Here is a 24,880-nt window from a genome sequence, read left to right as displayed (position 1 = left end):
CTTGTGCTTTATTTTGAACTTAATGGTGGCTCTTGTTTTGGCTTTTAGAAAAGTCTGTTTTAGCTTCAAGTTGTAGTTCTAGAGGGATGATGGACAGGAACAATAAAATAATTTAAAGTCTGGGTTTCAAAGTTGTATGCTACACACTTGTGCTTTATTTTTAACTTAATGGTGGCTCTTGTTTTGGCTTTTAGAAAAGTCTGTTTTAGCTTCAAGTTGTAGTTCTAGAGGGATGATGGACAGGAACAATAAATAATTTAAAGTCTGGGTTTCAAAGTTGTATGCTACACACTTGTGCTTTATTTTTAACTTAATGGTGGCTCTTGTTTTGGCTTTTAGAAAAGTCTGTTTTAGCTTCAAGTTGTAGTTCTAGAGGGATGATGGACAGGAACAAAGAAATAATTTAAAGTCTGGGTTTCAAAGTTCTATGCTACACAGTGGTGGTTTATTTTGAACTTAATGGTAGCTCTTGTTTTGCCTTTTAGAAAAGTCTGTTTTAGCTAGAAATTGTAGTTCTAGAGGGATGATGGACAGGAACAAAAAATAATTTAAAGTCTGGGTTTCAAAGTTGTATGCTACACACTTGTGCTTTATTTTTCACTTAATGGTGGCTCTTGTTTTGGCTTTTAGAAAAGTCTGTTTTAGCTTCAAGTTGTAGTTCTAGAGGGATGATGGACAGGAACAATAAATAATTTAAAGTCTGGGTTTCAAAGTTGTATGCTACACACTTGTGCTTTATTTTTAACTTAATGGTGGCTCTTGTTTTGGCTTTTAGAAAAGTCTGTTTTAGCTTGAAGTTGTAGTTCTAGAGGGATGATGGACAGGAACAAAAAATAATTTAAAGTCTGGGTTTCAAAGTTCTATGCTACACAGTGGTGGTTTATTTTGAACTTAATGGTGGCTCTTGTTTTGCCTTTTAGAAAAGTCTGTTTTAGCTTCAAGTTGTAGTTCTAGAGGGATGATGGACAGGAACAAAAAATAATTTAAAGTCTGGGTTTCAAAGTTCTATGCTACACACTTGTGCTTTATTTTTCACTTAATGGTGGCTCTTGTTTTGGCTTTTAGAAAAGTCTGTTTTAGCTTCAAGTTGTAGTTCTAGAGGGATGATGGACAGGAACAAAAAATAATTTAAAGTCTGGGTTTCAAAGTTCTATGCTACACACTTGTGCTTTATTTTTGAACTTAATGGTGGCTCTTGTTTTGGCTTTTAGAAAAGTCTGTTTTAGCTTGAAGTTGTAGTTCTAGAGGGATGATGGACAGGAACAAAAAATAATTTAAAGTCTGGGTTTCAAAGTTCTATGCTACACACTTGTGCTTTATTTTGAACTTAATGGTGGCTCTTGTTTTGGCTTTTAGAAAAGTCTGTTTTAGCTTCAAGTTGTAGTTCTAGAGGGATGATGGACAGGAACAAAAAATAATTTAAAGTCTGGGTTTCAAAGTTCTATGCTACACACTGGTGCTTTATTTTTGAACTTAATGGTGGCTCTTGTTTTGGCTTTTAGAAAAGTCTGTTTTAGCTTGAAGTTGTAGTTCTAGAGGGATGATGGACAGGAACAAAAAATAATTTAAAGTCTGGGTTTCAAAGTTCTATGCTACACACTGGTGGTTTATTTTTGAACTTAATGGTGGCTCTTGTTTTGGCTTTTAGAAAAGTCTGTTTTAGCTTCAAGTTGTAGTTCTAGAGGGATGATGGACAGGAACAAAAAAATAATTTAAAGTCTGGGTTTCAAAGTTCTATGCTACACACTTGTGCTTTATTTTTAACTTAATGGTGGCTCTTGTTTTGGCTTTTAGAAAAGTCTGTTTTAGCTTGAAGTTGTAGTTCTAGAGGGATGATGGACAGGAACAAAAAATAATTTAAACGTCTGGGTTTCAAAGTTCTATGCTACACACTTGTGCTTTATTTTTGAACTTAATGGTGGCTCTTGTTTTGGCTTTTAGAAAAGTCTGTTTTAGCTTGAAGTTGTAGTTCTAGAGGGATGATGGACAGGAACAATAAATAATTTAAAGTCTGGGTTTTCAAAGTTGTATGCTACACACTTGTGCTTTATTTTTAACTTAATGGTGGCTCTTGTTTTGGCTTTTAGAAAAGTCTGTTTTAGCTTCAAGTTGTAGTTCTAGAGGGATGATGGACAGGAACAAAAAATAATTTAAAGTCTGGGTTTCAAAGTTGTATGCTACACACTTGTGCTTTATTTTTAACTTAATGGTGGCTCTTGTTTTGGCTTTTAGAAAAGTCTGTTTTAGCTTCAAGTTGTAGTTCTAGAGGGATGATGGACAGGAACAAAAAAATAATTTTAATGTCTGGGTTTCAAAGTTCTATGCTACACAGTGGTGGTTTATTTTGAACTTAATGGTGGCTCTTGTTTTGCCTTTTAGAAAAGTCTGTTTTAGCTTGAAGTTGTAGTTCTAGAGGGATGATGGACAGGAACAAAAAATAATTTAAAGTCTGGGTTTCAAAGTTCTATGCTACACACTTGTGCTTTATTTTGAACTTAATGGTGGCTCTTGTTTTGGCTTTTAGAAAAGTCTGTTTTAGCTTCAAGTTGTAGTTCTAGAGGGATGATGGACAGGAACAAAAAATAATTTAAAGTCTGGGTTTCAAAGTTCTATGCTACACACTTGTGCTTTATTTTGAACTTAATGGTGGCTCTTGTTTTGGCTTTTAGAAAAGTCTGTTTTAGCTTCAAGTTGTAGTTCTAGAGGGATGATGGACAGGAACAAAAAATAATTTAAAGTCTGGGTTTCAAAGTTCGTATGCTACACACTTGTGCTTTATTTTTGAACTTAATGGTGGCTCTTGTTTTGGCTTTTAGAAAAGTCTGTTTTAGCTTCAAGTTGTAGTTCTAGAGGGATGATGGACAGGAACAATAAATAATTTAAAGTCTGGGTTTCACAGTTGTATGCTACACACTTGTGCTTTATTTTTCACTTAATGGTGGCTCTTGTTTTGGCTTTTAGAAAAGTCTGTTTTAGCTTCAAGTTGTAGTTCTAGAGGGATGATGGACAGGAACAATAAAATAATTTAAATGTCTGGGTTTCAAAGTTCTATGCTACACAGTGGTGGTTTATTTTTGAACTTAATGGTGGCTCTTGTTTTGCCTTTTAGAAAAGTCTGTTTTAGCTTCAAGTTGTAGTTCTAGAGGGATGATGGACAGGAACAAAAAATAATTTAAAGTCTGGGTTTCAAAGTTGTATGCTACACAGTGGTGGTTTATTTTTAACTTAATGGTGGCTCTTGTTTTGGCTTTTAGAAAAGTCTGTTTTAGCTTCAAGTTGTAGTTCTAGAGGGATGATGGACAGGAACTAAAAAAATAATTTAAAGTCTGGGTTTCAAAGTTCTATGCTACACACTTGTGCTTTATTTTTGAACTTAATGGTGGCTCTTGTTTTGGCTTTTAGAAAAGTCTGTTTTAGCTTGAAGTTGTAGTTCTAGAGGGATGATGGACAGGAACAATAAATAATTTAAAGTCTGGGTTTCACAGTTGTATGCTACACACTTGTGCTTTATTTTTAACTTAATGGTGGCTCTTGTTTTGGCTTTTAGAAAAGTCTGTTTTAGCTTCAAGTTGTAGTTCTAGAGGGATGATGGACAGGAACAATAAATAATGTAAAGTCTGGGTTTCAAAGTTGTATGCTACACACTTGTGCTTTATTTTTTAACTTAATGGTGGCTCTTGTTTTGGCTTTTAGAAAAGTCTGTTTTAGCTTCAAGTTGTAGTTCTAGAGGGATGATGGACAGGAACAAAAAAATAATTTAAAGTCTGGGTTTCAAAGTTGTATGCTACACACTTGTGCTTTATTTTTGAACTTAATGGTGGCTCTTGTTTTGGCTTTTAGAAAAGTCTGTTTTAGCTTCAAGTTGTAGTTCTAGAGGGATGATGGACAGGAACAAAAAATAATTTAAAGTCTGGGTTTCAAAGTTCTATGCTACACAGTGGTGGTTTATTTTGAACTTAATGGTGGCTCTTGTTTTGCCTTTTAGAAAAGTCTGTTTTAGCTTCAAGTTGTAGTTCTAGAGGGATGATGGACAGGAACAAAAAATAATTTAAAGTCTGGGTTTCAAAGTTCTATGCTACACACTTGTGCTTTATTTTTAACTTAATGGTGGCTCTTGTTTTGGCTTTTAGAAAAGTCTGTTTTAGCTTCAAGTTGTAGTTCTAGAGGGATGATGGACAGGAACAAAAAATAATTTAAAGTCTGGGTTTCAAAGTTCTATGCTACACACTTGTGCTTTATTTTGAACTTAATGGTGGCTCTTGGTTTGGCTTTTAGAAAAGTCTGTTTTAGCTTCAAGTTGTAGTTCTAGAGGGATGATGGACAGGAACAATAAATAATGTAAAGTATGGGTTTCAAAGTTGTATGCTACACACTTGTGCTTTATTTTTAACTTAATGGTGGCTCTTGTTTTGGCTTTTAGAAAAGTCTGTTTTAGCTTCAAGTTGTAGTTCTAGAGGGATGATGGACAGGAACAAAAAATAATTTAATGTCTGGGTTTCAAAGTTCTATGCTGCAAACTTGTGCTTTATTTTGAACTTAATGGTGGCTCTTGTTTTGCCTTTTAGAAAAGTCTGTTTTAGCTTCAAGTTGTAGTTCTAGAGGGATGATGGACAGGAACAAAAAAATAATTTAAAGTCTGGGTTTCAAAGTTCTATGCTACACACTTGTGCTTTATTTTTAACTTAATGGTGGCTCTTGTTTTGGCTTTTAGAAAAGTCTGTTTTAGCTTCAAGTTGTAGTTCTAGAGGGATGATGGACAGGAACTAAAAATAATTTAAAGTCTGTGTTTCAAAGTTGTATGCTACACACTTGTGCTTCATTTTTAACTTAATGGTGGCTCTTGTTTTGGCTTTTAGAAAAGTCTGTTTTAGCTTCAAGTTGTAGTTCTAGAGGGATGATGGACAGGAACAAAAAATAATTTAATGTCTGGGTTTCAAAGTTCTATGCTACACAGTGGTGGTTTATTTTGAACTTAATGGTGGCTCTTGTTTTGCCTTTTAGAAAAGTCTGTTTTAGCTTCAAGTTGTAGTTCTAGAGGGATGATGGACAGGAACAAAAAATAATTTAAAGTCTGGGTTTCAAAGTTCTATGCTACACACTTGTGCTTTATTTTGAACTTAATGGTGGCTCTTGTTTTGGCTTTTTGAAAAGTCTGTTTTAGCTTCAAGTTGTAGTTCTAGAGGGATGATTGACAGGAACAATATATAATGTAAAGTATGGGTTTCAAAGTTCTACGGTACACACTTGTGCTTTATTTTTCACTTAATGGTGGCTCTTGTTTTGGCTTTTAGAAAAGTCTGTTTTAGCTTCAAGTTGTAGGTCTAGAGGGATGATGGACAGGAAGAAGAAATAATTTAAAGTCTGGGTTTCAAAGTTGTATGCTACACACTTGTGCTTTATTTTTCACTTAATGGTGGCTCTTGTTTTGGCTTTTAGAAAAGTCTATTTTAGCTTCAAGTTGTAGAGCAGGCTAAAAAGCCCTACCTCCAAAAATAGAGAGTTTCTCTGGAAAGTAAGTGAAATTCTTACGTCTTAGGCCCTTTAGTCTCTGGGTCACGTAGGAAGTAAGCACTGAAGATTCTTTAGGTTAGTAAAAGGAGGAATTAACATCTTTAGTCCTAAAAACAGAGTGTGTCATTGGCAAATACATGTACAGGTTTTAAACACACACAATTTTTGCTCCTCAAACTGTATTTACTGATGGACTTGTTTAATTGCTTTGAGCGGGATGCAGGGAGGTGACATCGGTCAGTGAAACAGTGCAGCTCGGAGGTCCAGCAGTCTACAGTGTGTCCCCTTGGGTTGTGTTGTGGGTCCGATGTCCCAAGTAGAGTCTCCTCCCACCACCATCCATGTCCGCTCGACCCTTTCCTGCCTCGCCACCCGGCCTATCCTTCCACAGTCGGCTCACTGGTGTCTGTATCCATGCTTCTTTCTTGAATTCCTCAGGATATCTTGATATTCTTGTAAAGAATCAAGGAAAGGCCTTAGCTTCTTGTTCCCTGTCTGTATTTATTCTCTTGAAGAACTTTAGGGAAGTGCTGATGTTCTGCTCTCACCAACAGGGAACGGAACCTTAAAAGCAGGCTGTTCAGGAAGTGTGACTGTTTAGAGCCAAGAGGTTTCCTGAACTGCCACGGGTGGGGGGGGGGGGCGCGGGGCGGGGATGGGCAATGGCCAATGAGAAGCAGGAGGAGGAGGTGGTGGCAAGACTTTTGTCAGGGAGTTGTTCAAACTGGGGCAGGCTTCTCAGTTTCATTTCTCCATGGGCCTAGACTGCACAGTTGCTCAAATCTGGCTGTGGGTCTGGTGACTTGCAGCACTTGTTTGCCTCAGAAAGGCACCTAAGTCCCATGAGTGACAAACCACGCTGCAGCCAACTTTTTGTGTAAGGAGATGTTGACATCTGTAAGGAAAGCTCACCGAGATCCCGAAGGACGGCTGAAGAAAATGCCTGTGGAAAGTGAGGAGTCTTGGGGCAGGGATGGAGGTTGCGATGGCCTCAGGGTGTTCAGTGCCAAGATTAACCCCAAATGGAGAGAGAGGTAGGCGCAGTGTGTGTGTGTTGGGGGGGGGGTGGAGAATGGAAGGAAGAGTGTAAAGTGCAGCGTGCAGAGCCTCCACGTATGTAGAAATGATGTGGTTTGGGGTAGGTTGCCCAAGCCTACAAGTCCTGGGCTGGAGAAACCTGATCAATGTCGAAGAGCCAGAGAGTGAAGATGTGGGTGTTGAGGGACAGAAAAGAGTGCGCAGCCCAGGAAACTCTAGACAGATGAGGTGCGTGTGGGTCAGGGGCAGAGGGTTCTGGCCTGCGGTGGACGGACTGGAGCCGGCAGGGGAAGGACGGCAGGGGAAGCAGGGATGGAGTGAGGGGGAAGAGACCAAGAGAAGGCAAGTACTGTAGCAGCCCACGGAGGTGAATTTGAAGGTTAGGAATAACGTTGCAGGGGTTGACGCTGCGTGTCCACACGTTTCTTTCCTCCTGCGAAAAGGGGCCTCAGGGGAGCCCCGCTCTGTTGAAACCCTGGGTCTGAAAGGGACATTTAGGAGGGCAGAGGGGCCTGTCCAGTCCACAGGTTCCCCTGCCAAGGTCTGTCTTGACGGTCCTGGGGGAGCGGGCGGTTCATAAACGCCCAGATCCACGTTCCCCCCTTCCCTGACCCACGCTTGTTGTTCCTTGTGTCTTTCTGTCCCCGAGAACCTGCTCGGGTCCCCGTGGATGTCTCCACCTTCCCCGCGGCGGCCATGTCAGGCCGGCCCCTCCATCTGGTGGTGCTGGTCCTGTTAGTGTGGACATCCCCTTGACAGGCAGGCGCCCGGCTCTGTGCCGGCTGCCACACCCTGTGCTCTCCAAACTCAAGCAGGAGGTTTTTACAGCCTCCTCCTCAGGACTGGACTCTAGAGCTTCATCTTTGACACTTGTCTATCTTCCAAATGCCCAGGAGGCTCTCGGCACAGACACCTCCTGCCCCACCGAGAGACCCTCCCGGCCCCTGGTGGGTCCCTCCAGATCGGCACCCGTCCCCTGCTCACAACCCAGGACAGGGTCTCACCCCCCGAATGGGAAGGAAGTTGCCACAGGACAGCCAGGACACCACATTGTCTTTGTACCATTCTTTTTATTGTCTCGGCTTCAAGGTGCCGTTCATGCCGGGGAGGTGGAGGTGGAGGTGGTGTGGGCAAGGAAGCTAAGTTCAGAATAAAAATTCCATGGTTCCTGGTGGTTGGGGGGGCCATGCAGGAATACGTCGGGGGAGCCAAGGAAAAGGAGACTGTGAGCCCTCCGGAAGACCATTATTGTAACCTAGGACATTAATATGTAATGAGGAAGCCACAATCTACTGTTGGAACTCCTCACCGGGTGTCGTCTCATCAAAATATTTGGTCACTTTGTCTTCTAAGCAATCTCAAGATAGCGGAAACAAAATCTGGCTTCACAGGCAGAGATTAAACCAGCTGAACTGGTGCCCGGTGGAACCGAAGGTTTCCTTTTGTAAAATAATTCTTGATGTTCCTTTTTAAAGCTTTGACATTGACCTTGTTGTATGCCGCTGTAGCTATCTTGTCAAGGACAAAAACCAGCATCTCATTGATTATAAATGTACAGAGTGGGTCCAAGAGCAAAAGGGCTTGGTGCACGCCACACGCCTGTAATTTACGTCTCCCAATATCCCAGATCTTCCCCGCATAAGGTTGAATGAAGGCACGCACTTTGTTCTTCGTGCCTGGGTCCATTTTAAATAGATTAAGCTGATCTCAATCAATAATGTAACACTTGTTTCTGCTGATCTTGATGGAAACAGTGACATCGCTAGAGGAGAGTCGGCCCTTTTTTATAGAGGGGGTGCTGGACAAGCTCCTCCCTCGCCAGAAGTCTTGGCCAATGCGTGAGTGCCAGGTCACCCAGCGCCAGCTGTTGTCAGGAGCCAGCTTCTTCTGACCAAAAGTCTGTGAGAAACCCACAGTCTCTATTTTCTAAGCTGGTACACTAGAAACAGGCTCCCTTTTACGGAAGCATGTGTAACGGATGATGGACAAGAACAAAAAAGAATTGAAAGTCTGGGTTTCAAAGTTCTATGCTAAACACCGGTGCTTTATTTTTAACTTAATGGTGGCTCTTGTTTTGGCTTTTAGAAAAGTCTGTTTTAGCTTCAAGTTGTAGTTCTAGAGGGATGATGGACAGGAACAAAAAATAATTTAAAGTCTGGGTTTCAAAGTTCTATGCTACACACTTGTGCTTTATTTTTCACTTAATGGTGGCTCTTGTTTTGGCTTTTAGAAAAGTCTGTTTTAGCTGGAAGTTGTAGTCCTAGAGGGATGATGGACAGGAACAAAAAATAATGTAAAGTGTGGGTTTCAAAGTTCTATGCTACACAGTGGTGGTTTATTTTTCACTTAATGGTGGCTCTTGTTTTGCCTTTTAGAAAAGTCTGTTTTAGCTTCAAGTTGTAGTTCTAGAGGGATGATGGACAGGAACAAAAAATAATTTAAAGTCTGGGTTTCAAAGTTGTATGCTACACACTTGTGCTTTATTTTTCACTTAATGGTGACTCTTGTTTTGGCTTTTAGAAAAGTCTGTTTTAGCTTGAAGTTGTACATCTAGAGGTATGATGGACAGGAACAATAATTTAAAGTCTGGGTTTCAAAGTTGTATGTTACACACTTGTGCTTTATTTTTCACTTAATGGTGGCTCTTGTTTTGGATTTTAGAAAAGTCTGTTTTAGCTTGAAGTTGTAGTTCTAGAGGGATGATAGACAGGAACTAAAAATAATTTAAAGTCTGGGTTTCAAAGTTCTATGCTACACACTTGTGCTTTATTTTTAACTTAATGGTGGCTCTTGTTTTGCCTTTTTAGAAAAGTCTGTTTTAGCTTCAAGTTGTAGTTCTAGAGGGATGATGGACAGGAACAAAAAAATAATTTAAAGTCTGGGTTTCAATGTTCTATGCTACACACTTGTGCTTTATTTTTCACTTAATGGTGGCTCTTGTTTTGGCTTTTAGAAAAGTCTGTTTTAGCTTCAAGTTGTAGTTCTAGAGGGATGATGGACAGGAACAATAAATAATTTAAAGTCTGGGTTTCAAAGTTCTATGCTACACACTTGTGCTTTATTTTGAACTTGATGGTGGCTCTTGTTTTGGCTTTTAGAAAAGTCTGTTTTAGCTTCAAGTTGTAGTTCTAGAGGGATGATGGACAGGAAGAAGAAATAATTTAAAGTCTGGGTTTCAAAGTTCTATGCTACAGTGGTGGTTTATTTTGAACTTAATGGTAGCTCTTGTTTTGCCTTTTAGAAAAGTCTGTTTTAGCTAGAAGTTGTAGTTCTAGAGGGATGATGGACAGGAACAAAAAATAATTTAAAGTCTGGGTTTCAAAGTTCTATGCTACAGTGGTGGTTTATTTTGAACTTAATGGTAGCTCTTGTTTTGCCTTTTAGAAAAGTCTGTTTTAGCTTCAAGTTGTAGTTCTAGAGGGATGATGGACAGGAACAAAAAATAATTTAAAGTCTGGGTTTCAAAGTTGTATGCTACACAGTGGTGGTTTATTTTTAACTTAATGGTGGCTCTTGTTTTGGCTTTTAGAAAAGTCTGTTTTAGCTTCAAGTTGTAGTTCTAGAGGGATGATGGACAGGAACTAAAAATAATTTAAAGTCTGGGTTTCAAAGTTCTATGCTACACACTTGTGCTTTATTTTGAACTTAATGGTGGCTCTTGTTTTGGCTTTTAGAAAAGTCTGTTTTAGCTTCAAGTTGTAGTTCTAGAGGGATGATTGACAGGAACAATAAATAATGTAAAGTATGGGTTTCAAAGTTGTATGCTACACACTTGTGCTTTATTTTTAACTTAATGGTGGCTCTTGTTTTGGCTTTTAGAAAAGTCTGTTTTAGCTTCAAGTTGTAGTTCTAGAGGGATGATGGACAGGAACAATAAATAATGTAAAGTATGGGTTTCAAAGTTGTATGCTACACACTTGTGCTTTATTTTTAACTTAATGGTGGCTCTTGTTTTGGCTTTTAGAAAAGTCTGTTTTAGCTTGAAGTTGTAGTTCTAGAGGGATGATGGACAGGAACAAAAAATAATTTAAAGTCTGGGTTTCAAAGTTGTATGCTACACACTTGTGCTTTATTTTTGAACTTAATGGTGGCTCTTGTTTTGGCTTTTAGAAAAGTCTGTTTTAGCTTCAAGTTGTAGTTCTAGAGGGATGATGGACAGGAACAAAAAAATAATTTAAAGTCTGGGTTTCAAAGTTCTATGCTACACAGTGGTGGTTTATTTTTGAACTTAATGGTGGCTCTTGTTTTGCCTTTTAGAAAAGTCTGTTTTAGCTTCAAGTTGTAGTTCTAGAGGGATGATGGACAGGAACAAAAAAATAATTTAAAGTCTGGGTTTCAAAGTTCTATGCTACACACTTGTGCTTTATTTTTAACTTAATGGTGGCTCTTGTTTTGGCTTTTAGAAAAGTCTGTTTTAGCTTCAAGTTGTAGTTCTAGAGGGATGATGGACAGGAACAAAAAATAATTTAAAGTCTGGGTTTCAAAGTTCTATGCTACACACTTGTGCTTTATTTTTAACTTAATGGTGGCTCTTGTTTTGGCTTTTAGAAAAGTCTGTTTTAGCTTCAAGTTGTAGTTCTAGAGGGATGATGGACAGGAACAATAAATAATTTAAAGTCTGGGTTTCAAAGTTGTATGCTACACACTTGTGCTTTATTTTTAACTTAATGGTGGCTCTTGTTTTGGCTTTTAGAAAAGTCTGTTTTAGCTTGAAGTTGTAGTTCTAGAGGGATGATGGACAGGAACAAAAAATAATTTAAAGTCTGGGTTTCAAAGTTCTATGCTACACACTTGTGCTTTATTTTGAACTTAATGGTGGCTCTTGTTTTGGCTTTTAGAAAAGTCTGTTTTAGCTTCAAGTTGTAGTTCTAGAGGGATGATGGACAGGAACAAAAAAATAATTTAAAGTCTGGGTTTCAAAGTTCTATGCTACACACTTGTGCTTTATTTTTAACTTAATGGTGGCTCTTGTTTTGGCTTTTAGAAAAGTCTGTTTTAGCTTCAAGTTGTAGTTCTAGAGGGATGATGGACAGGAACTAAAAATAATTTAAAGTCTGTGTTTCAAAGTTGTATGCTACACACTTGTGCTTCATTTTTAACTTAATGGTGGCTCTTGTTTTGGCTTTTAGAAAAGTCTGTTTTAGCTTCAAGTTGTAGTTCTAGAGGGATGATGGACAGGAACAAAAAAATAATTTAATGTCTGGGTTTCAAAGTTCTATGCTACACAGTGGTGGTTTATTTTTGAACTTAATGGTGGCTCTTGTTTTGCCTTTTAGAAAAGTCTGTTTTAGCTTCAAGTTGTAGTTCTAGAGGGATGATGGACAGGAACAAAAAAATAATTTAAAGTCTGGGTTTCAAAGTTCTATGCTACACACTTGTGCTTTATTTTTGAACTTAATGGTGGCTCTTGTTTTGGCTTTTTAGAAAAGTCTGTTTTAGCTTCAAGTTGTAGTTCTAGAGGGATGATGGACAGGAACAATAAATAATTTAAAGTCTGGGTTTCAAAGTTCTATGCTACACACTTGTGCTTTATTTTTTCACTTAATGGTGGCTCTTGTTTTGGCTTTTAGAAAAGTCTGTTTTAGCTTCAAGTTGTAGTTCTAGAGGGATGATGGACAGGAACAAAAAATAATTTAAAGTCTGGGTTTCAAAGTTGTATGCTACACACTTGTGCTTTATTTTTTCACTTAATGGTGGCTCTTGTTTTGGCTTTTAGAAAAGTCTGTTTTAGCTTGAAGTTGTAGTTCTAGAGGGATGATGGACAGGAACAAAAAATAATTTAAAGTCTGGGTTTCAAAGTTGTATGCTACACACTTGTGCTTTATTTTTAACTTAATGGTGGCTCTTGTTTTGGCTTTTAGAAAAGTCTGTTTTAGCTTGAAGTTGTAGTTCTAGAGGGATGATGGACAGGAACAAAAAATAATTTAAAGTCTGGGTTTCAAAGTTCTATGCTACACAGTGGTGGTTTATTTTGAACTTAATGGTGGCTCTTGTTTTGGCTTTTAGAAAAGTCTGTTTTTAGCTTCAAGTTGTAGTTCTAGAGGGATGATGGACAGGAACAAAAAATAATTTAAAGTCTGGGTTTCAAAGTTCTATGCTACACAGTGGTGGTTTATTTTTGAACTTAATGGTGGCTCTTGTTTTGGCTTTTAGAAAAGTCTGTTTTAGCTTCAAGTTGTAGTTCTAGAGGGATGATGGACAGGAACAAAAAAATAATTTAAAGTCTGGGTTTCAAAGTTCTATGCTACACACTTGTGCTTTATTTTTGAACTTAATGGTGGCTCTTGTTTTGGCTTTTAGAAAAGTCTGTTTTAGCTTGAAGTTGTAGTTCTAGAGGGATGATGGACAGGAACAATAAATAATTTAAAGTCTGGGTTTCAAAGTTGTATGCTACACACTTGTGCTTTATTTTTAACTTAATGGTGGCTCTTGTTTTGGCTTTTAGAAAAGTCTGTTTTAGCTTCAAGTTGTAGTTCTAGAGGGATGATGGACAGGAACAAAAAATAATTTAATGTCTGGGTTTCAAAGTTCTATGCTACACAGTGGTGGTTTATTTTGAACTTAATGGTGGCTCTTGTTTTGCCTTTTAGAAAAGTCTGTTTTAGCTTGAAGTTGTAGTTCTAGAGGGATGATGGACAGGAACAAAAAATAATTTAAAGTCTGGGTTTCAAAGTTGTATGCTACACAGTGGTGGTTTATTTTTAACTTAATGGTGGCTCTTGTTTTGGCTTTTAGAAAAGTCTGTTTTAGCTTCAAGTTGTAGTTCTAGAGGGATGATGGACAGGAACTAAAAAATAATTTAAAGTCTGGGTTTCAAAGTTGTATGCTACACAGTGGTGGTTTATTTTGAACTTAATGGTGGCTCTTGTTTTGGCTTTTAGAAAAGTCTGTTTTAGCTTGAAGTTGTAGTTCTAGAGGGATGATGGACAGGAACTAAAAATAATTTAAAGTCTGGGTTTCAAAGTTGTATGCTACACACTTGTGCTTTATTTTTAACTTAATGGTGGCTCTTGTTTTGGCTTTTAGAAAAGTCTGTTTTAGCTTCAAGTTGTAGTTCTAGAGGGATGATTGACAGGAACAATAAATAATGTAAAGTATGGGTTTCAAAGTTGTATGCTACACACTTGTGCTTTATTTTTTAACTTAATGGTGGCTCTTGTTTTGGCTTTTAGAAAAGTCTGTTTTAGCTTGAAGTTGTAGTTCTAGAGGGATGATGGACAGGAACAAAGAAATAATTTAAAGTCTGGGTTTCAAAGTTCTATGCTACACATTGGTGGTTTATTTTTGAACTTAATGGTGGCTCTTGTTTTGCCCTTTTAGAAAAGTCTGTTTTAGCTTCAAGTTGTAGTTCTAGAGGGATGATGGACAGGAACAAAAAAATAATTTAAAGTCTGGGTTTCAAAGTTCTATGCTACACAGTGGTGGTTTATTTTTAACTTAATGGTGGCTCTTGTTTTGCCCTTTAGAAAAGTGTGTTTTAGCTTCAAGTCGTAGTTCTAGAGGGATGATGGACAGGAACAAAAAATAATGTAAAGTCTGGGTTTCAAAGTTCTATGCTACACAGTCGTGGTTTATTTTGAACTTAATGGTGGCTCTTGTTTTGCCTTTTAGAAAAGTCTGTTTTAGCTTCAAGTTGTAGTTCTAGAGGGATGATGGACAGGAACAAAAAATAATTTAATGTCTGGGTTTCAAAGTTCTGCTACACAGTGGTGGTTTATTTTGAACTTAATGGTGGCTCTTGTTTTGCCCTTTAGAAAAGTCTGTTTTAGCTTCAAGTCGTAGTTCTAGAGGGATGATGGACTGGAACAAAAAATAATGTAAAGTCTGGGTTTCAAAGTTCTATGCTACACAGTGGTGGTTTATTTTTAACTTAATGGTGGCTCTTGTTTTGGCTGTTAGAAAAGTCTGTTTTAGCTTCAAGTTGTAGTTCTAGAGGGATGATGGACAGGAACTAAAAATAATTTAAAGTCTGGGTTTAAACGTTCTATGCTACACACTTGCGCTTTATTTTTAACTTAATGGTGGCTCTTGTTTTGGCTTTTAGAAAAGTCTGTTTTAGCTTCAAGTTGTAGTTCTAGAGGGATGATGGATTCGAACAAAAAATAATTTAAAGTCTGGGTTTCAAAGTTCTATGCTACACACTTGCGCTTTATTTTTAACTTAATGGCGGCTCTTGTTTTGGCTTTTAGAAAAGTCTGTTTTAGCTTGAAGTTGTAGTTCTAGAGGGATGATGGACAGGAACAAAAAAGAATTTAAAGTCTGGGTTTCCAAATGCTATGCTAAACACTTGTGTTTTATTTTTAACTTTAGGGTGGCTCTTTGTTTGGCTTTTAGAAAAGTCTATGTTAGCTTCAAGTTTTAATTCTGTTACAGAATGCAGAACATGGGGGGCTGGGACGATATACTATTATTTAAAAGGCCCCAGGTCCTTCATGTCCGCCGCGTGAGGATAGACTTCTCTGAATGCCAGAGATTTGTGAAAAGGAAAGAAATGTGTATTCAATCCTATACAAAGTTAAAGTAGTGACCTAATGTCTTTATCCAAAATCCCAATGTCCCCCAAAACACCCACGAACAGACACAGTCCTTCCTTCCTTCACCCTTTGCCCAGTCTGGAGTACTGTATCTCAGGGAAGGAAAAGGAAGTCCATGGCTCAGACAGCCCTCTGGTTCTTAGTTCGTCCTCCTTCTTGACTGGGAGACCTCCCTGGGTTCCCGGCACCCTTGGCTGATTCGCCGGGATCTCTGCTAAAACCAGGTGGTGGTTCCCCCTTCTCAAGCTGCAGGGGTCCCCCTTCTGTCCAGGCCTCGTGGTTCTCCCTTTCAGGGCTGCGGGAAGGGAGAGTCCTCACTCTGTCCAAAGCCGCGTGGTTCTCTCTCTCTGGGATGCGCATGGCTCTCCTTCTCAGGGCTGCCCATGGTTCTCTCTCTCTGGGATGCGCATGGCTCTCCTTCTCAGGGCTGCCCATGGTTCTCTCTCTCTGGGATGCGCATAGTTCTCTCTCTCTGGGATTCGCATAGTTCTCTCTCCAATGGCCCCCAACTCTGGGTTTTAAATCCCCGCGGCCCGTCTTCCTCTGCAGCCTCATTTCCGACTCCTCCCACACTCGGCTTCACATGCCAGAACTCGTATCCTTCCAGCTTTACTGGGCTGCCATCTTGAGTCTGGGCAGGTGTGGCCCCATGTCCTGGAGCCAATCTTCTCCGAGCTCCCAGGCAGGGGCTGTAGCTTTTGGGGATCTGCCCCCAGTCACCTGTTGGTGGGGAAGTTACTTCCATTCCACCACCCCCCCCCCCCTCAGAGATGATCACAGCTATTTAACATATCTAAGCGACCAGCCAAAGGCTATAGATATGTTAAATGACTATGCCAGAGGGTAGCTGCAAGGCTGTTGCTATGCAAAACAGCTCTCAATGGCCTTCCTCCATTTGTTCCTTCTCCCAACCCACACCTTGGGTGGGGGGGGGGGCGAAATCTTAAAATCTCTTGGACACCTTAAGTTCTGGACCCCATTTCAAATGCCCATTTGGGGTCCCCCCTCTTGGCTGAACACTGTAACTGTTCTAGAGGGATGGTGGACAAGAACAAAAAAGAATTTAAAGTCTGGGTTTCAAAATTCTATGCTAAACACTTGTGCTTTATGTTTAACTTAATGGTGGCTCTTGTTTTGGCTTTTAGAAAAGTCTGTTTTAGCTTCAAGTTGTAGTTGTAGAGGGATGATGGACAAGAACAAAAAAGAATTTAAAGTATGGGTTTCAAAGTTCTATGCTAAACACTTGTGGTTTATTTTTAACTTCAGGGTGGCTCTTGTTTTGGCTTTTAGAAAAGTCTATGTTAGCTTCAAGTTGTAGTTCTAGAGGGATGATGGGGAAGAACAAAAAGGAATTTAAAGTCTGGGTTTCAAAATTCTATGCTAAACACTTGTGCTTTATTTTTAACTTAATGGTGGCTCTTGTTTTGGCTTTTAGAAAAGTCTGTTTTAGCTTCAAGTTGTAGTTGTAGAGGGATGATGGACAAGAACAAAAAATAATTTAAAGTCTGGTTTTCAAAGTTCTATGCTAAACACTTGTACTTTATTTTTAACTTAATGGTGGCTCTTGTTTTGGCTTTTAGAACTGTCTATTTTCGCTTCAAGTTGTAGAAGCAGGCTAAAAAGCCCTACTACTAAAAATAGAGAGTTTCTCTGTAAAGTAATTGAAATTCTTAGGTCTTAGGCCCCTTAGTCTCTGGGGTCAGGTAGGAAGTAAGCGCTGAAGATTCTTGAGATTAGTAAAAGGCGGAATTATCACCTTTAGTCTTAAAAACAGAGTATGTCATTGCAAATACATGTACAGGTTTTAAGGACACACAATTTTTGCTCTCTTAGGGCTTTTATTCCCTAGGGGCATCTAACAAGGAAGTCGTTAAGCTTCCTTAGGCTAGCAAATGCATGGGTCAACATGATAACTCTTAAAGCAGAACCTTTCACTGGGAAATATCTGTGCAACATTTAGGGAAACAAATCCTTCTTTCAAAAACTTTGTTTATGGATGTACTCATGTCAGGTCTTTGAATGGGGTGAACTGAGGTGACGTGGGTCAATGAAACAGCACAGCAGCCAGGTTGACCCGGTCCACAGCGTGTCCCCTGTGTGTGGTGCGGCGTGTCCACCTTCCCCAGTAGAGTCTCCTCCCACCACCATTGGTGTCATCTGCACCTGTGTGCCGCCTCCGCCACCCGCTTGCCTCTCTTCTTTCTCTAATTCCTTACGTTATCATTAAATTCCTTCAATGTGTCAAACACACACTCGAACAACTCACTCACTCACTCACTCACTCACTCACAAAATACAAAGACCTTAGCTTCTTGCGTTCTTGGTGTTTTTGTTCTCTTTAAACACTTCAGGGAATTGCTCTAGTTCTACATCGGGTGGCTGCAGGGAAACAGAATCATCTTTTTAATAGGAAACCTTGTCAGAATCTCTTCTTGGACACCTTTCATGTTTTTCAGGGCACTTTTATGGTTGAACAGCAGTTCCCGTTCTGGAACGAAAAAATGTGCTTCATTTTGATGTTCTTCAGCAAATCCTGTTGTGATGCAGTTTCACACCAACGTTTCTGGTGTGTTTGTCACCATTCATTGCATATATGTGTGCTACGATGTGGAAGGACACCGACTGGTGCTTTAGCTCTTCGGTAGCTGACACATTTCAGAGCAAGGTCAGTGGCCTCCTGGCAACATTGTTTCCAATTTGTACAAATTGATGTCCAAGTTGTCGATGAGGCAACTTTCTGCCTTCTTTCTTGAGTAGAATGCTTAATGACCTTGGAGGTACAAAACCCAGGCCTACCTGAATTGATCCCGTGGTCTGTTTCCCTGTGCTCCAAAAGATGAAAAGGAATTGAGTGAGTCATCGGTTCATGCTGAAGTTTTTGGATACAGTAGAAAGAGGTGTAGTGCAATGGTTCCTCTCACCCAAAAGCTATGTTTAGGGGGAGACATCTTTTCCCCCAGAGGAGCGGCTGTCGGCATCATCTGGGGATGTTAGAGACCTTCTCTCACATTTAGCCTGGCCAAATGTGGCAAAGCATCGTTGGCCAGGTAGGGGCCTCCAAGGCCATACTGGCACCACAGTGTGCCTCGGCCAACAGCTTGAAAATCGCTGCTTCTAGGGGTACAGAAAGGAGCTCAGGACCCAGGCCAGTGGTCCTGATGGACGGGCCACATGGGATAGATCAGCAAGGACAAGGTGAAGAGGGGTTTCAGATTCAGCTAAGGCTGGAGACTTACAGTTTGAGCAAGGTGTGGAAAATGACGTGAGGTCTCCAGGGAGACAGAAAGCTTGAACTGAGTGTGGGAGCCAATTCTGAAAAGGAAGCGAGTCACCGTGGGCACCGCGGATCACTTGGGAGAAGCATTGTCCCAATCCCGAAAGGCTGCTGGTTCCATAGCAGGTCTGTGTGGTTGTGACACTTGGTCCGGGTGCGTACGGGAGGCAGCCCATGGGTGTTTGACTGTGACATTGATGTTTCCTCGTCTTCTTTCCTCGCTCCCGTCCTCTCTCTCGAAAATGCAGGGATAATATGGCCTCGGGGAGGTCCAAATGTTCATGGCAGCACAATGTATAATAGCCGAGTGACGGAAGCAACCTAAGCGCCCAGGAGTGAATGAATGGGTGAAAACACTGTGGTCCATTTACTCGGCGGAATACTACGCAACAGAAAGAAAGAAGGTGCTCCTACGTTTTGTGACAGCGTGGCTGGATCTGGAGAGCATTATGCTAGGTGAAATAAGCCACGCGAGGAAAGACAGATAACACATGATCGCAAGTATGAGTGGCAGGTAATCAACCCACCGGAAAGCAAGCCAAACAGAACCCGGGACAAAGAGTGGAATGAAGAACAAATTGACAGGAACCAGAGTGGAGGTGGCAGGGGAAAATGGGGCAAGAGGGAGCGGTTTTGAAGAATATGTGTCAAGGACAGAGGGACACTACCAAAGGGTGGTAAGATGGAGGGTGGGAGGTGAGGATGACCGGTGTGTGGGGAGTGGTGGAGGGAAATTGACACAACTGTCCTCGAACAACAAATGAAAACTTGTAAAAAATAAAAGACCGTAAAACTGCTTTCTTGAAAAACAATGAGAAAAGCAGAACGGAACGTTAAAGCAGAATGTGAGTCATGTGTTCCTTTTTGGAGCTGAAAGGGTGTCCCGAACTGCCATGGGAGGAGAATGGCCAATGGGCAGCTGTGGGAGGTGGTGCAAAGACGCCTCAGACACAGTTGGTGGAGCCGGGTGGGGCAGGCTTTCCGGTTTGAGTTCTTCAGTGTCCGAGACGGCAGCGTTGCGGGAGCTGGGTCTGGGTCTGGTGACTGCAGTCCTTCTCTTCTCTGTGTGGGTCAGAAAAGCAATGTTGGCCCCCGAGGTTCAAGCCACAGTGCAGCCCGTTCCATGGAAGCAGATGTTGGCATCTGTGAGGAAACTTCACGGAGATGCTGTCGGCAGGCTGAAGAAAAGACCTGGGCGAGGTGCGGGGTTGGGGCAGGCCCGCAGGATGAAAGGCTTTGGAGGGTTGAGACCTGAGATGAACGCAAAAATGCGCCGAGGGGCAATGGCAATGGGTCAAAAGGCAGGAAAGGTGTACGGTGTAGTGTGCAGAGCCTCCAAGCATGTAGCACGTTTGTGGTTTGGGGTTGGGTGGCCAAGCCTCAGAGTCCTGGGCTGTGAGAAAGCAAAGCAATGTGCCAGAGGCAGAGAGTGAAGAGGTGGGTGTTGAGGGTCAAAGTTTGAGAGTCTGGGGTGTGTGCTGCTCAGGAGCATGTAGACAGGGAAGGTGGGTGGGAGACAAAGGGGCAGAGCATTCTTGACTGTGGAGAGCCCAGAAGAACCTGAGAAGGGTGGGTGGGGAGGAATTGGTAAAATAAGGGGGTAGAGATGAAGAGAGGGCAAGTCATGGAGGTGAATTTCAAGGATACGAATGACCTTTGAGGGGTCCACACTGCTTGTCTAGCCTTGTCTTTGCTCCTGCCGAAAGTGGCATGTGTGGAATCCCACCCTGTTAAAAGCGGAGGCCTGAAGGGTCCCGTTAGGATGGCAGAGGGGCTTGTCAAGGCCATACCTTTGCCCAGCCGGGGTGTTTCCTTGCACTTCTCGGGCTGGCTTCTGCACCAGAGAGCTTCATGCTCCCCCCTTCCAGACCCGAACCTGTTCCTTGAGACTTGCCGCCCCAAGAAGCTGCTCAGGGCCCTTGATGGATTCGACTTCCTTGTGGCAGCCACTTCATGTCTGCTCCCCCATCTGGCTGATGTCTGTCTGCAAGTGTGCAAATCCCCTTTCCCTGTGCTGGGAGGTGTACTCAGGGCCACCTCCTCTGCTCTCCATACTGAAGCCGGCGGGTATTTTTGTCTCACAAGTTTGTTCCTTGGTCTTCAAGTACACTGGACTCCCTTTTCCTCCCTCCGCCCCCTCCCTTCACATTCCACCCACCCATCCCCAGCTCCCTCCATTCCCCCTGCCCCACTTGGGTTTCGTCCATGTGTACCTTACACATGTTTCTAGAAACCACTTAACCTTTCCCCCTCATTAGGCCCTCCCACCTCCCCTCTGGATACTGTCAGTGTGTGTTCAAATGGGTGTCTGTGTTCCTACTATGACACGGGAGGTCTTTATTAGCTTCCTGAGGACTGGGTTGTAGAGGTTAACTTTGAAAGCTCTCTTTCTGCTAAGCCCCCAGAGGGCTCACAATTGAGAGCAGTCCTGCCCCATGGAGGTGTCCTCTGCACCGCTGGGGGGTTCCCTCTGCATCAGGACCCCATCCCTCTTCACAACCCAAGCCAGGGCCTCATTCCCCAAGTGGGAAGGAAGTCACCACAGAACCGCCATGACACCACATTTTTGTTGCCTAAAGCTTTTATTGCGTGTGTTTCAAGGTGGCGTTCTTGTCAGGGAGGTGGAATTGGTGTGGCAATGAAATCCAAGTTCAGAATCAAATTCCCGTGGTCCCTGGTAGGTGAAGGTGCAGGGCCGGAACAAGTTGGGGAGGATAAGAAACAGGAGACTGTGTGCTTTTTTTTTTCCTGAAAACCATGATTTTAACATCCCCTATTTTCCTGGTGTGAGGAAGGCAGACTGTCCTCTTGGAATTCCTCAGGGGGATCACCTCATAAAATCAATATGACAGGCTGTCCTCTCAGCATTCGCAAGACTGTCTAACCGCAAGCTGGTTTCATAGGCAGCGACCAAACCAGAAACTCTTGTGCCGAGTCGTGACGACCCACCATTCTTCTGAAATAATACATTATGCTTCTTCTTAAAGCATTTAATTGGTTATAGGCAGCTGACAGTATCTTGCGAACTAACAATAGCAGCAGCTTTCTTATTACATCTTTACACCCTGGGTCCACGTAATCACTGGCTTGCCGTATACCATATGTTTGAAAGTGGTGGCTTGCTAAATTCCAGATCACAAGAGAGGAATCATGAGCAAGGGCAAGCACTGCCTTCCTCATGCCCAGGTGTATTATAAATGAAGTCAGAAGGTGCACACCAATAATGTCATTCTTGCCTTTACTGCACCTGGTGTTAGCTATCACCACACTCTAGTGGATTCAATCTTTTTTATAGAGGAGTATTCATCAGAATTCATCCTCCCCAAGAAGTTCTGACCAGTGCATGTGTGATACATAAACGAGGAATATGTGTTTTTGAGTTTGTCCTCCTGACACATAATTCTTTTCAGAGATCTTAGGATTTGGCTTGTTAGGATTTCCACTCAGTTATTGGTATATGCATTTGTGTCTCCCCAATGTTGCCTTTTTTAAGTAACACTCATGATCATAGGTATGACTATATTCCTTAAAATCAGTTTTTTGTCTTTCTTCAAATACATTTACTTTTTAAAATATCTGGGTCATAATGTATTTAGATTTTTAATTTTTTAGTTTTTTATACTGCTTTCCACAGTGGCCGAAGCTATCATATCTCCCACTACCAGTGCACTTACATTCCCATTACCTTTTCCATCCCAACATTTCTTGTTTGTTGATTTATTAATCATAGTCATTCTGACAGGTGTGAGGTAATACCTCATTGTGGTTTAATTTGTATTTCTCCAGTGATTAGTGAGTTGATCATCTTTCCATATGTTTATTAGCCATGTATGTAACCTGTTTGAAGAAATTTCTGTTCAGGTTCCTTGGATTTTCTGACTGATTTTTGGTGGTGTTAATTTGTATAAGTTCCTTAAAACTTTTGCATATTTATCTTTTAATAAATGTATCCTTGTCAAATACATTGTTTATCTCTCTGGGTTATCATTTCATTTTGTTAATGGTTTACTTTATTGTGAAAAAATATTTTATTTTGATGTATTTTTATTTCTTTTTTTTCCTCTTTTCCTTTCCTTCCCCGAGGTATCCTTAAAAATATTTTTCTGTGAGAAATGTCAGTCCTTATACTGTCCACATTTTTAATGAAATTTTAAAGTTTTGAGTCTAACATTTAACCCATCAATTTATTTTGAGATTATTCTTTTGTATGGTGTAAGAAAGTGGTGTAGTTTCATATTTTGCACTTATCTGTCCAGTTTTTCCAAAACTATTCTGTGAATACATTGTCTTGACACCCTGTATGTTTTTTGCCTACTGTGACAAATGAGAATTGAACATAAAAGCATGGGTTTATTTCTAGGTTCTTTATTCTGTTCCATTGATCTACATGTCTGTTTTATCTGGCTTTGGAATTAAAATAATACTGACATCATAAATTGAGCTTGCAAGTATTTCTTTTTCTTAATTGTTTTTGTTTTTTGGAACAGTTTGAGAAGGTGTTCTTTGAATATTTGGTAAAATTCACCTGTAAAGTCATCTGGTCCAGAACACTTGTTTGTTTGTAGTTTTTTTTAATGATTTTTTTAATTTCATCAATTTTAATTTTGTCTATTTAGATTGTCTGAATCTTCCTCATTCAATTTTGAAAGATTATATGTTTAAAGAAATTCATTCACTTTCTCCTGACTTTCCAATTTGTTTGCATAAAGTTGTTTATAATATTTTTAACATCCCTGGTATTTCTTTAGTGCCAGGTGTTACTTCCTTTTCAGTTCTGAGTTTATTTATTTGGGTTCTCTATTTTTTTGTAAATTTTGTTAAAGATTCATCAATAATATTTATCTTTTCAAAGAACTAGCTCAGGGTACTATTGATATTTTGTATTTTTCTTTTAGGTTTTATTTGTTTACTTCTGTTCTGATGATTATTATTTCCTTTCTTGTACTCACTGTGAGCTCTATTTGTTATTCTTTTTCCAGTTCTCTTAAAAGTGAGGTTAGAGTGAATATGTGAGATTTTACTTGTTTTCTGAGGTAACCCTATAATGCTGTGAATTTCTTCTTAGGAATGATTTTATTGTATCACTTAAATTTTAAGATCCTGTGTTCTCATTTTCATTTGTTTCAAGGTATATTTTTATTTTTTCTTGATCTAATTGTTAACCTATTCATTTAGTAACATAATATGTAGCTTCCATGTCTTTGTGAGTTTTTCAGTTTTTTTTCTTGTGATTAATTTCTAGTTTCATACCATTGTGGTTAGAGAAGACGCTTGATATGATTTCAATCTTATTAAATTTATTGAGACTTGTTTCTAGGCATAACATGTGGTCTATTCTAAAAATGTTTCATGTGCACTAGAAAAGAATGCATATTCTGCTGTTTTGATATGAAATGTTCTAAAGATATCAATTAAATCTCTCTAATCTAGTGTGCCATTTAAAGCCCCTGTTTCCTTGATTTTCTGTCTGCAAGATCTATCCATTGATGGCAAGGGGGTGTTAAAATCCCCCATTGTTCCTGTATTACTGTTGATCACCTTCTTTATCTCCATCGCGATTTGCTTTGTATAGTTAGGTGCTCCTATGTTGGGTGCATAAATGTTTACAAGTGTTATATCTCCTTGTTGGATTTCTCCTTTGATCATTCTGCAGTGTCCTTCTTTGTCTGTTTCTATAGCCTTTTTTTTAAAGTCTATTTTTTCAGATGTAAGCATTGTTACCCCAGCTTTTTAAAAATTCCATTTGCATGACATTTATTTTTCCATCTATTAACTTTTTAAAAATTTTCATTTAAGGGTAAGTTTATTGATTTCAGAGTGAGGAAAAGGGAGAAAGAAAAGAGAGAGAGGGAGACGTTGATGTGAGATGAAAATATTGTTTGCCTCTTGTATGTGCCTCAGCTGAGGATTGAACCCATAACCTAGTTATGTGCCCTGACTGAGGATCAAACTTCTGACCTTGTGGCACAGAGAACAATGACCCAACCAACTGAACCACATGACCAAGACCATCACTTTACTTTACTCTGTGTGTATCTTTTCTTTCTGGAGTGGGTCTCTTACAAACAGAAAACATAAGTGTCTTCTTCTCTTGTCCTTTTAGCTATGTTGTGTCTTTTTATTAGAGCATTTAAGACATTTACACTTATGTAAATGTAATAGAAGAAAGGAAATATAGTGAAACAATCACTACATTTATAGTGATTATTAATAGGCATGCATTATTGTCATTTGTTAACTTATGTTAAAAATTTGTTATTTGTTTTGTTTCCTATTTCTTCTTCTTAAAAATACCCTTTAACATCTATTTTAAAAATATTCTTATCTGATAGTGTGTTTACTGATTTTAGAGAAAGACAAAAAGAGAGAGAGAAAGAGAGAAACATCAATGTGAGAGAAAAACCTTGATCATTTGTCTCCAATACAGGCCCCTTTTAGGGACTGAACCCTCAACCTGGGTATGTGCCATGACCTGGAATCGAGCTTGAAAGCCTTTTGGTGTATCAAATGAGGCTCTATCTGA

General features: G+C 40.1%; 1 protein-coding gene across 6 annotated transcripts in view; it reads left to right on the top strand.

Annotated features, from left to right (window-relative positions):
• The window catches only part of LOC123823035 (carcinoembryonic antigen-related cell adhesion molecule 21-like), a 97,123-nt gene that overhangs the window by 15,415 nt on the left and 56,828 nt on the right, over window positions 1-24,880 (top strand). For 4 of the 6 annotated variants that reach the window (XR_006786470.1, XR_006786468.1, XM_045845339.1 and 1 more), the window contains exon 1: window positions 6,219-6,545. Coding sequence is in view for 2 of the 6 variants with exons in the window: in XM_045845339.1 (XP_045701295.1) it covers window positions 6,397-6,545 (149 nt within the window). In the remaining 4 variants the exon portion in view is untranslated. Of the gene's footprint in view, window positions 1-6,218; window positions 6,546-17,539; window positions 17,749-18,605; window positions 19,202-24,880 lie in introns of those variants that run through there. The other 2 variants (XR_006786467.1, XR_006786469.1) reach the window with 2 other exon arrangements.

Source organism: Phyllostomus hastatus, unplaced genomic scaffold, assembly GCF_019186645.2.
Source record: "Phyllostomus hastatus isolate PE091 unplaced genomic scaffold, TTU_PhHast_1.1 phas_contig_468, whole genome shotgun sequence".
In the NCBI taxonomy this organism is placed as follows: Eukaryota; Metazoa; Chordata; class Mammalia; order Chiroptera; family Phyllostomidae; genus Phyllostomus; species Phyllostomus hastatus.
The sequence above is the reverse complement of the archived record's forward strand: the minus strand, read 5'-3'. Positions and strand labels throughout refer to the sequence as shown.